The sequence below is a fragment of the Sinohyriopsis cumingii genome, chromosome 17, assembly GCF_028554795.1.
Source record: "Sinohyriopsis cumingii isolate HCF-2022 chromosome 17, ASM2855479v2, whole genome shotgun sequence".
Classification (NCBI taxonomy): domain Eukaryota; kingdom Metazoa; phylum Mollusca; class Bivalvia; order Unionida; family Unionidae; genus Sinohyriopsis; species Sinohyriopsis cumingii.
In genome coordinates this window covers 36,305,576-36,318,931 of record NC_142977.1, presented here as the reverse complement: position 1 = coordinate 36,318,931, position 13,356 = coordinate 36,305,576, and the positions used below count along the sequence as shown (strand labels likewise).

At 33.9% G+C, this 13,356-nt stretch overlaps 1 protein-coding gene across 1 annotated transcript in view; it reads left to right on the top strand.

Annotated features, from left to right (window-relative positions):
* Positions 1-11,369, top strand: part of LOC149778426 (phospholipase A and acyltransferase 3-like) — a 34,453-nt gene extending 23,084 nt beyond the window's left edge. The window contains exon 5 of the mRNA XM_089939251.1: positions 3,303-11,369. Coding sequence (XP_089795377.1) covers positions 3,303-3,518 — 216 coding nt within the window. The 3' untranslated portion in view covers positions 3,519-11,369. The remainder of the gene's footprint in view (positions 1-3,302) is intronic.
* The last annotated feature ends 1,987 nt before the right edge of the window (positions 11,370-13,356 follow it).

Genomic DNA, 13,356 nt, shown 5'->3' with positions numbered 1-13,356 from the left:
TGTACCAGAACATTTTTTATTTTTAGTTCTGGTTTGTTATTGCTTTACTGGTTCTTGCAAATTATAAAAATGTAGTTTTTTTCTTTTAGAAGACTGCTGTAAAATTTGACCCAACAGCATTACTGTAGTCCACTATGCTGTTTTTAAAATATAATAATTAAGTGGCAGCAAGCAGAATTACAACCTTGAGAATACCTAGACTAACGATTTTTGATTGACATGCATTATTGTCAGTCCCAGTGGTAAACTTGTATTTGATCAGGTACTCAAATTTAAGTCTTTAGAAATGATTAGAAATTAAAATATGAATAAAAGAAAAAAACATAGATGTTTTCCTTAAATCATTTAATCCACTTAAAAAGAAAAATAGTTGGTAGACAGCAACGTAAAGCATCATGACCATGCAAATACAATTATGTGCAAACACTTGCATAATTGCAATAACACTTACATATTAAATCAAATAATGCACCGTTTATGTTTATAAAAACCATTGGATGGCAGAAATCAGTCTTAATTAAATGCTGCCTTTGCTGCTGTTCAGTAGTGGTCGTGAAAGTAGTGCAGATATCATTTGCTTTCATCTTTTGAACTCCTTAGAGACTGGATGGTACTGTAGTTCAAACTTCCCTGCTGGATACTCTGAGTGAATCCTAATCAGAACTGAGTCATTCTTGCTGACCATAATGTTGACATTGACCGAACTGTTTCCAATACAGTTTGACCACAAGATGTGCTTATCTCAATAGAAAAAAATGAGATATAATTTACATTCAGGGCAGGCCTTTTCATTAGGGTGTGGGGATATATATATTTTTTTTTTTGTTGCTTTATGGGGGTTGTACAGGTAATACAGCAGTAATATATACCTTCCAAAATGAATCACACTTGATTATTATTCTGACTACCAGAGTAATAATTTGTTCATTTTATATATGGAGTAAGATACAACTTAGAAAAAATATTGTTGATATTCATGAACTGGCCAATAATATATAATAAAGATGGCTTAAAGATTTTCCTTTGGAGACAGTGATGTGTGGCATCTTTTATGTTTCAAAACACATCCATTCGATTTACCCAACTTAAAACTAGTTGGCTTGTTCCACTTTATGAATTGTACCTACCAGTAGGTTAATTAGCCTAATGGGTTTTCTGGCAGCAGTCTTCAAAGGACATAATGTATTACCCTAGCTATTGTCAGCCAGTAAAATAATATGAGAAATGGTGATTGTTTATACCTGACCACCTTGCCATTTAATTGCTTCTACAATCATTGGCTGTATAAACAGTCCCAAGCGTAGTTTTACATAAGTTCTAAGCAGGACTGTTTACCATTTATACAGATAGTGCTACATGCTTTGAGCATATATTGAGGTGGTAAATTATTTCTTATGTTTGTTTGTTTAAGATTACGGAAAATAATGTTTTTGAAAATACAACTATGTCATGGGGTTTGGGATTTACAAATTATGTTTATATCATGACACTCTTATGTCAGGTTTGGATGTGAGGGATTGATGAAATGTCAGTAGTAAAGACCCTGGAGTATCAAATTATAGGGTTTCGATAGATTCAGGAGATGAGCTTTCATGCTGCATTTGTCATGTGTTGTTGTTTGATATATGAATGCACATTTGGTCAAAATTAGGTCACTATGACAATTTGTCAAGAATATTAAAAAATGTGTTCTTTTTCATGATTATTGTTTTCGTTTTTTTTTTATCTGTCTGTCCGTAGTTTGGAAACCTATGTATACAGTTGTCAGACTTTACAGACAGATCTTCAGCTTTGTCACCAGCATAACACGCATTTAAAATCCGATTACTAATTAGTTTCCAATAGTTATCAATATTGTATACATCTGTTCATATGTTTGATACCATGGGACCTAACTCCTTGAAGCTTTATATGTGGATGCAACATAGGGATACATACATACATGCTTCATCACAACTAGCAAGATTCCAACTAGAAAGACCTAAACTATGTCGTGTTGAAATTTTGTTCTAAGAAAGAGTGAACGTTTACTTCCTCTGTGAATTCATTTCATCTTTTGATTGCATGTGCAGCAGCTCATTCCTTTGACACTTTTACCTCTTTGTTCATTGAACAGTAAAAACAGCATCCAAAACAAGTATGTACTTAGACTTGTGTTGTTTTAAAAATCCAACCTCCAATTATATGGAATGTTAGAATATCTAGAACTAGAAAGAACACAGTCACAGTTTGTTTCCCTCTTTATAGGTGCAAGTGCAGTAGTCATGTTATTTTCTTTCGATGTCATTATTGATCACTGTTGAAATTCCTCTTGGGAAGATTAACCATTTTTTGTGGTCTTTTTAAAGATGGTTTTTGGTATTTAGATAACTTGTTTACATATTTTTATAGTACTAATATCCTCAGTTCAGCGTACACTTATTAATTGTATAGGCTTTCTTGATAAATTGGAGGTAAATTTTGGTACCATTTTTATCTAGCCAGTTATTCAGAACTTTCTCCTAATGTTAAAGTATGAATATTGCTGCCCCACATCATCAGTGTCATGCACTGATTGTACATGCACAGACTGATGTCTAGCCTGTTGCTTTTGCTCAGATGAGATCTGGGACCTTGCCATGAGTTGGCACGGATATAAGAAGAGAAAGAAATGGTCCTTCTTCCTCCTCATCTCCTTGAACCCAAGTCCCTATTATCTCAGAAGAAAAATACTCCCGATCCAAGGAGGGTATGGGTTCAATTTCGGGGCTCTTTGAAGCCCAGAAGAAGAAGAGTCAGTCTCAAGAGGTTATGGGATACTTCTCTAGCCTAATGTGTTTCAGAGGAAGAAGACTTCTCAGCACCAGGAGAATATGAGATCTTTTTCTTTGTTAGAAGAAAATAATAAATATAAATATAAAGTGTTAAAAACCCCAATGATTGATATGACATGGTCTGGCCTAAAAATAACACCAGATGAGTGGCCCCTTCCCCAAGAGCAGCACCATCTCAAGGCCCTGAACCCAATGAAGGTGAGAAGCAGATCACACCACCCTGAAATCAAGGCAGTAATGATAGGTAAGTATTCATTAAAATTATTCCCCTCACCCATCCACATGCACACAGAAGTTAACAATTATTGTTAAGATACTGGTATATCTAGCTAGGGATAAGCAGTACCTAATCTTGAGAATTTTTTTTTAATGGATGGATGCAGAAATCTAATAATTAATTATCATAATAAAATTGGGATTTTAATAATTGCATGTACATATTGACCAAGGTTACCACCTTTAATCTATTTTTATTTTTTGTTATTGCAGGTTGATAAGGCTATAACATGGGCAGCTGTTGCAACATCAGCACTGGTATTGCTGGGAATTGCTGCAGGCAGTGCATTGAGAAGTAATAGGTCACCAGAGATGGAGGAAGTGGAAAGTAGTAAGTCATCAGAGATTGAGGAAGTCGAAAGTAGTAAGTCACCAGAAATGGAGAAAGTGGAATCTGTAAGTGTGGATGAGGTTGACAAGATGCAGTAGTGATATTTATCTGGGAACTTTGAGTAAAGAAAAACTGATGGAACAGCCTTCATTATACAGGAAACATGTTTTGTGCAACTCTGCTATGAGTGACAACCACAGTCTATGGTAAAATCTTAACTGTAATAATGTTATTCATATTTGACAATGTTTATAACTTTTCAACAACATACACAAACAATATCAAGAAAGCTAACCTGAAGCTTTCATCCTCATGCTAAGGATTTCATCAGCAAACTGATTTAATCTTTACTGACTTAACATTGCTTAATGGAATGGTGAGCGATGTTAACAGATTGTCCGAGATTCTGAATGATGAGCAATGTTAACAGAACAGGGTGAAATCAGTGCCATCGCAACTATATTGGGGAAACAGAAAAGACATTGAAAGCAAAATTTAATGAGCATAAAAGACCAAGTTCAAGCTCATCTGAAGTATCACAGCATGTCCACAGTGTTTGCCCTGGCCATACTGTAACTTGGAACTCAGTAAAATTCTTACATTGCAAACAAGCCTGGTTTGAGCTGGGGGTTAAGGAATTGATCTACATCCGTGCACACAGACCAATGCTGAACAGGAACTGGAGCCATTACAACCTACTGCATATCTGGGACAATCTGTTAACATTGCTCACCATTCCATCGAGTGATATTAACAATCAGCAGAGGTTAAATCAGTCCGCTCGTGAAGTCATTAGCATGAGGACGAAAGGTTAGCTTTCTCTATATTGTTTGTGTATGTGGTTGAAAAGTTAAAAATATTGCCTAATATCTATGATCACAATGGTAATAATGCATTGATTAATTTTATCATATAAATGCATTCTCATGAATGACCATCTACTGAACATGACCAGTGACCACTTCTTGGCAAAATATGCATTTCCACACTGCAGTGAATGATGATTTTGACACTGCTTTGAAAGACCGCATTACAGAAACAAAGATAAAACACTGCTGAACTTTATTAATCCTTTGTAACCATGACAGCCTAATTATTATAGACAGTTCTAAACAAAATCATAAACAAAAAATAGTAGGCTGGATTCCAGTTTCTGAAATTCTACAGTTCATGTGTGTTATGTCATTGATTGTAAACCAGAATAAAGTACATACAGGTTGTTCCAGAATAACACTGCTATGAATGATGGTATTGTGAGAACAGAAACAAACACCACTGGCTTTACTTACCATATATACTCGCGTATAAGCCGAATAATTTAGGAAAAAAATAAAAGCCTGGAAGAAGGGGGGTCGGCTTATCCATGGGCTAATGTGTAAACTTAACAGTTTTTATGTCTTTTTGTTGACTGTGCATATTTTCTGATTTTTCCAACACGAAGTTAAATAAAGGTAAATATAGATTCATTATTCGTGGGCCAGTTGGGTTTACCAGGGAGACCATGCTGAACTATAATGTACAGTACTTACACAGTGAAAAGTGTGCATAGCATCACTTAAATCATTACTTATTCCCAAACATAGATGCAGATTTTGCTTTATTCATTGTTTCGACCAAATGGCATTCTTCAAGATAACATTTCAGCTAGTTCTTAATAGCTGCTTCATTTACGTTGAATCACGCACCCACTAGTTACTCATTTTCAATGATATAAGTGATCCTACACATTGAGGTAATATTCTTAAAAAGGTACGCATGTTTATTTGTACAAGGCACATAACCATCCTAATTTACATGTTCACGAAGAGTGATAATAATAAAGGCTAAAATTCTCATAGAGATCTACTAAGATCAACATCAATCAATTTTAGTTTTGTGATTTAACAGAACAAACATAACTTTCCACACAATGGAAAGCTTGATGTCTCTGTGTCTCCTATGTTGATAGTTAGCAAATTTGTCTTTCATTTTATGACAGCAGTACAGGCCACTTAATCATTAAAACTCTGAAACTGGCTTGTGATAAGAGTGACTTTGACCGGTAACTATACCAGTTTAACATTGGTATATCCAGTATGAAAATGCCAGGTGTTCACTCATGTAAGTTTCATTCGTCAGAATGGAGCTTTCGCTAATGGAGTTAGAGCATTCGTAGTGATCATTCTTGAAATTGAAATTAATTGTGGACGATTTTATTGTTGTGGTTTATCTTTTTGTTCTGGTTTATTTTTTATTTTTGTATTATTGTAGAGGTAAAAATAATCATTCATTTGCATGAATAATGTTTAAACTTAACATTCTGTTTAGTGAAGAAGTGAATGTTTTATACTAAAATAATTATTTCGTCGCAACAATAATTCACAGGTGATACAACAGAACATGTTGGACTTTTCTTGTTTAGAAGATATGAAAATCGAAGACAATGCAATAATCAGGAGTTCTCTACAAAAATTAGAAGATATTATGAAATCAGGAGGTAGGCATGGGTGACCCCAAAAGTCGGTTGTTTTTTTCCCTCCCGGCGTGAAAGTTGACAGGTATGGTGTAAGGTCGCTTACATCAAAGCAAACTACAACTCAGCTTTTACGATATTAGCATAATAATTTCGAAGCATTATTTCCGAAACTTTATAAGAAAACAGAAAATTAAATAAATTACTTTTTTTAAATACAAGTTTGCCTAAATAAATGCATTTAGAACTTAACTTGTGCATCTTGAGATGCCTTGGAGTTATAAGTGAGGTTATACACAGGTCATGCAGTTTTTAGCGTTTATACCTGTTCAGTTTGGGGGTCAGCTTATATGTTAACGGGCTTATACGCGAGTATATACGATAATCATTTGTAACAACAACAGCTTAAAGTGTAAATACTGTTCTAAACAGAAACAAAGAAAAACAATTAAGCTCCCTGCCTGTAAATTTATCAGGTCATACATGTAGTCTGTTATTGACTATAAACCAGACAGAAGCACATGTCACTGACTGCCATTGTAGTATTATGTCAATGAAGTAGCCGCATACTTCTTTTTTCTTTGGAGTTAGTCCTTAATGTCTAGAGTGAATTAAGTCTTTGTCTTTAATAACAGTGAGAATTGTTTTCTGGATTCAATTGTCATTGTTTGAGGTTTGTGATCTTTGTTGCTTTGGTGGGGTAAGAATTGTCTTTCTTGTTGCTTTGAAAGGGGAGGGGGATTGTTTTATTTGTTGCTTTTTATGTTGATGCTACAGTGATTACAGCCAGAACATATATATATATACAGTGAAACTTCTCAAAACCGAACACTTCTGGAACCCTTTTTTTTTCCCCCTCCAGTTTTGAGAAGTTTCCAGTTTACTGAGGCTTTTGCAAATGTGAAAAAAATCAATCTCATTCTGAGCACTTATGTGATGAGAGAGAGAGAGTGCAGATATGAAAGCATCAGTGTCAGTCTGTGTAAAAGATGTTTTTTTTAAAATTTTATTTATAATATATGCATTTAATGAAGAATTAGCTGAACAATATATATTCTGACCAAAAATTTTATTCTTTCACATTGGTAAATACAGTTGCTCCACATAGAAACACAGTCCTTATCACACAAAAAAATATGAGGAATGAAATACAGTAACTTCATAACTTTACTATAAGTTGATTAGAATTATGAATGATAAGTCCATTTGAATTATTAGTGTACTCCATGATAGTTTCACTATATATATATATATATATATATATATATATATATATCTTCAAAGCCTGATCAGAACTGCTACTGTTTAACAATTGATCAGAGGAAAAGAAGGAATGTAACTGAAAAAAGTGATTTATTTTTTATGATAGATATGAATATTTACTTCTATATCAAATTATATTCAGATGAATGCATGCAATATTTTAACAAGAATTGAAAATGAAGAATACAGTATATGTATGGTGATTTTTTTTACCGTCTTAAACAGTGCTGAATTTCCACCTTGGAAACTGCTTATTTTGTACAACCTGTTATGAAAGACCACTTTTTGTTGGCAGAGGGGCAGTCTCTCAAGACAGGTGTTACTGAATAGACTTTTGATGGTACTATATGGTTAAAGGGCATATCAGGAAATTAGTTATAAAAGTAGGGCATGATGCAGGATGCAACAAACTGAGGGTTGCTCTAAGCTAATTTCTATATACAGTATATATAGCTTTTTAAACCTTTTCACTATTTTAAATTGCAGTGTGCAATTTTTACAAGAAAGACTGATAAAATTATTACATATTTCAGATTTAAAAAAATGAAGACTTGTTTTAATTTTCAAGTCCTCAAGTTAGGCAAGCTTCATGGTCTCTGCATTTTTAAAGTTTATTGAGTTACATTGAGAAAAGCTAATTTTGTTATTGCTTGATGTAATGAAAAATTAAACCCTTTTCCAAAAGTAACATCAATCATCCTCATAATTTACACCTAGCAACTGTATTTAGCATGTCACAGTGTGTCAGTTTTCTATTCAATCCTATGATCCTTTACTCGTGTGATGCTAATGTCTTTCTTTTTGTCTCATTCTTTGTGCATTCATACATTTTGTAATTCTCATATTTTGTCTGTTTTCTTGAACAATCATTTATTGATTATTGTAATTGTTCTCACAAATTGCTCTTACAACTATTTGTTCATTTATTTTGCACATTCCATTTTTTAAATTCATTTTATTTTGAAGGATAAATGGTGACATTACAAAATGAAATAATTAGATTCAATAATGACAGTCTGAGTTAAAAACACAGTAAAACCTCTGTCTTGAGTGACATTGCTGTGAGCAACCACCTGTTATTTATACCCGTACAAAATTTTCTGTATGGATTGGATATGGAATCCATACATACTTTTACAGAAATATCCATATGGACATTTTTATTCTATAGCTGAAGCACTCTTATGGATTTCAGTGTATCCATATGGAATTGTTATGGAATCCTTACATACTCCATATGGAAAATCCCATGGAATATGCAAATTAGTCCATGAGATCTGTAGGTTGTCCATATGGAATAAAATTATAATTCCATATGGAATTTGGCAATAATCGATATGGAATTTGTGAATAATCAATATGGAATTCGGCAATAGTCCATATGGAATTTGCAAAAAGTCCATATGGAATTGGGAAATATGCCATATGGAATATGTAAATGGTCCATATAGAATTTGTAAATAGTTCATATGGAATTTGGTAATAGTCCATCCCATACAAAAATTTTCAGGCGTACTTAAGGCAGATTTCAGAAGGTTTTTTTAAGCACTTTCTGCCTAAACCACGAAAATCGGCTTCAGATTTCTATTAAGGTGCCATATGATTCTTAGACATTATTGGGAATCAATGATAAATATTCACAATAATTTATAAAATGGATCATAAATTTTATTTTGACAGACAATATCAAACATCATTTAGGTTTTTCTTGTCCTCATTTTCTTTCCTGCATACAAACCTAATCCATGATGACATCACTTAAGTCTTTTTCATTTCACTGAAATATTTGTGAGGTTTCCAAAAAAATTTGACTAAAGCTTTTGTGAGATTTCATTAAAATTTTGATCATTATATAGTATTTTACTGAAGTTTCAGTAGTTTTTCAGACATTTCAGAAGGTTTCAAATTAATAATGGATATGAATTAAACAGGACTTTCTTAACCAAGGTGATATTAAGTGTACATGAAAAAAATATACAGATGTTGTAATTATATGACATCCAAGGCAGGAGATATGGGTGTTAATAATAATAATAATAATAATAATTTATGATGATGATAATGATAAAAATAATAGACTTCGTTTAGAGAAGGTAACTCAGTTAGTTACAGAACTAATCTACCTTGAGGCCTTCTATCTGTTAAGTACAATATATACAGTATATACAACGTGATGTGAAGAATCTGGCTTGAAACTAAATAATTAAGTGATTTTAAAAATTAAAGTATCAAGCCTGGAACATATGCACAGGCATCTGTGAACACATAAACATATATAAAATATGAAATATTAATCTGCATTTACAAATTCAACTGTGAAAATAATGCAAAATTACAGAAAAGCATCCATTGGAGACTGTGTTTATAAAACGAAGAAATGCTATGAGCCCTGCCATATGTCACTTGTACTGCAGACTTGATTTTTGATTAACGTACAAACTTTGATGCTGTTGAAGTCTCTTGAATTAGTCCTTGTTCTATAAGCAGCCAGGACAAACGTTTATCATGATATAATCACTCTTTTTTTCACACTGAATTCTAACACAACTAGAATATTTTGATAATGTACACAATAATGCCTCACAATATTGAAAGATGATTCTACTTGTGGGCCAAGAAAATTCCACAAACATATGACTATCTTTGATAGAATGGGTATTTGGCAACAATTTCCACCAGTGATCTATATGTTGTCCCTTCTTAAATTTATTTTGGAAGTTAATTAGTTTTTGAGTTATATAACTTCGAAATCATGCTGGTTCAATTCCTTGTCATATTTAGCACATTAGCTGCTACTGTAAAGCTTTTTATGGCACAAAAAGCAAAATGCTAGTCCTGACGTTCAATTTTCATACAGACTAACCAATTATGTTCCCATCGACTTTGCATTCAAGCTATTCTCATTGCCGCACATTTTTCAAATGGTTATTCAATCTCATATCCCACTTGAAAATTTGAATCGCCATGTTTAGCAAGCTTGCTCGTTCCCATCAGTTTCCATTACACAGCAATTCATTGGGCAAGTACAAAATTTTGACCAATCAGAAAGCTCTGTACAGTAATCATCTTTTAAATAATAAATGGAACAAATACTTATTAGAAAGCTCATTGCGGAATGGGACCGGATAGAGCATTATTAAAAAAGTTTCAGAGACGATATTTAAAAAAGGGTCCATATCAAGGAAAATCAGATTCCGGTCAGGAGATAAGCGAAATTATGTTTTAAAATGGAAAACAAGAAAACTTGTTTGAGGGCAGTTAAATCCAGTTGAAGTTAAACAAAAATACAAAAACAACAGCAAAACGTTTGAGAAAGAAATATAACAAGGATAGATGTGAAAAGACGTTATTGTGCCCATGTTGTTGTTGTTATAGGGTTTAACGCCATTTTTCAGCACAAGATAGGCTATACATGGCGGCCAGTATTAATGGTGGAGGAAGAACCGGGAAAACCCCGGAAAGAACCACCGATCCACGAGAAGCTACCAGCAAGCTTTCTCACATATCCACATTTGCCGAGCCCGAGACTCGAACCCACGCAGACAGAGGTGAGATGGCAGTGATCTGTGACGGACAGCGCTTTAGACCACTCGGCCACTCGGGGCCCCACTTATTGTGCCCAAAATAAACAATAAAATTACAGCTATCAGAAGCAGAAAATGTAAATGCTTCTGAAAATCGTTCAGATTGTGCAAGAAGCAAAAAATAAATTTGTATTGATATTTTTTTATTGAAATATCAGTTGTATTACAATCACAAAATATCACTATATTTTCAGAATTTTTGACAAACTCTCAGTGAAATTTCAATCACAAATTCCCACTGATATTTTCAGAAATGTTGGCAGTGTCAGTGAAATTTCAATCACAAAACTTCAGATATTTTCAGAAATTTTGGTAAAATCTTCTAAAATACCATAATTTTAGTGAAAAAGCACATTTGAGTGAATGTCAAAAAAAGTTAACTGTGATTTTGCTGAAATTTCAGTCACATTTTTACTAGGGTATGATTTTTGTAGAGCATATTTTATAGGAAGCCAGAAAATTATTTGTCGGAGTAAACATCAGATCAAGCCCAAAATCCACCTTGCACCAAATTTTCTAAGTCCAAAGATTCATCCATGCTTGTACTTCCAGATATTAATATTCTGATCATGTTTACATTTTCTCTACTTTTTGGGTCATGTCTTTGCCTGTTTTTAAACATCTGTGGAAATAAAGAAAACTGACATTCATGTGTTTTCTTCAAATTTATATGAGTACATATTCATCCTTCCACATCAGCTACACTGACATATACATGAACTTTAACTCCCACCAATATTTCTATTTTAATCAGATAGTTTAGGTTACTATTTCTTCAGAGAGTATTTTCCATAATGCTATAATACATGAGCCTGCTTTCCATATGGAAAAGTGCTTATGGATTAATTTTTCAACTTTATTCCATATGGAATTTTCACTTGCTGTGAAGTACTTATGGAATTGATATGGAATAAATTGTCTCATTCCATAAGTTTTTCAGGCCATATCTCTTCCATGCGGATTCCTGAAGTATTCCATACAAAATCCATGAGAAATTTCTGTATGGGTGACCATAATCTTCATGCATGTATCAATTTAATTAAATCAATGCATTGTCGTGAGCAGAACACAGCTAGTGACCATGATAATTTCAGCACAATGAATGATTTGACACTGCTATGAAGAACTGCATCACAAAAGCATTTAAACACCACTGACCTTTTCTTAATTAATCTTTAGTAACCATAATTGCTTAAGAAGGTCTGCAGACAAAGCACATATTGTTGGAAACAATACTACTATGAATGACCACATCACAAGAATGGAGATAACATGCAAACCTTTTATTTATTTATTCCTTTGTAAACACACCTGCTTAGATGGGTTTGTTCTAAGCAAAATTAAAGGTGAGTCTGGCTAATGGTTTCAAGGTCAAGCAGGTAGCATCGTTTTCTATAGACCATAAACCAGACTAAAGTACATGTAACTGTTAGTATAGTGACTATGTCCAGTAAATCACTATTACTTCAAAGGGAGCAGTCAAGAAAGTACTTTTGTCAGTTCAGTGGTTTATATTGTTTCTTTAACTTTGGCAAAAACTGAACAATCCCAAAATTGCATACATCTGAACATTAGGGTTTTTTTCTTCCGAATTTGGGATTTCTTCCATCCCTCCCATCACTCTCTGAAACCTCTCGTATACACAAAATTATTATTAAATTTTTTTTTTACATTTCTTTCACATTTAGGTGTTTACAGTAATACTACCTATGAGTTGGCTGGCTTCATTTTTTGAAGTTTGTTAAGGTGGATTAATCTGAGTGAGCAGAAACAATTCTGAAAGGGTTCAAGACTTTCATGGATTATGGTTGGATTACTAAAGGGTTCAAGACTTTCATGGATTAGGGTTGGATTACTAAAGGGTTCAAGACTTTCATGGATTAGGGTTGGGTTACTAAAGGGTTCAAGACTTTCATGGATTATGGTTAGGTTACTAAAGGGTTCAAGACTTTCATGGATTAGGGTTGGATTACTAAAGGGTTCAAGACTTTCATGGATTAGGGTTAGGTTACTAAAGGGTTCAAGACTTTTATGGATTATGGTTAGGTTACTAAAGAGTTCAAGACTTTCATGGATCATGGTTAGGTTACTAAAGGGTTCAAGACTTTCATGGATTATGGTTGGGTTACTTAAGGGTTCAAGACTTTCATGGATTATGGTTAGGTTACTAAAGGGTTCAAGACCACCAGGCAAATGCAACAAGAAATCAGCGATGTAAAGCAAGCAGGACCGTTCCCGAGCTCTCCTTCCCACTAATGACAGCCAACCATTCAACTGTAGGGACCTTTATGGACCCACAGATTGAGGCCAAACTATCAGGGTTCCTTGAATCCATAAAAGCCTGGGGGAGGTGGCACCATCCCCTTCCCCAGGAACAACTAGCAGGCTGCGGTGCAGTCAGAAAAAAGTGACACATGCACAATTGTGCGAACGCTACTATAATTAAACTCAACAACAAAATGGATTATGGTTGGGTTACTAAAGGGTTCAAGACTTTCATGGATTAGGGTTGGGTTACTAAAGGGTTCAAGACTTTCATGGATTAGGGTTGGGTTACTAAAGGGTTCAAGACTAATGGATTATGGTTGAGTTACTGAAGTTCTGACAGAAACATGGCTAATAACATCAGGCGATGAT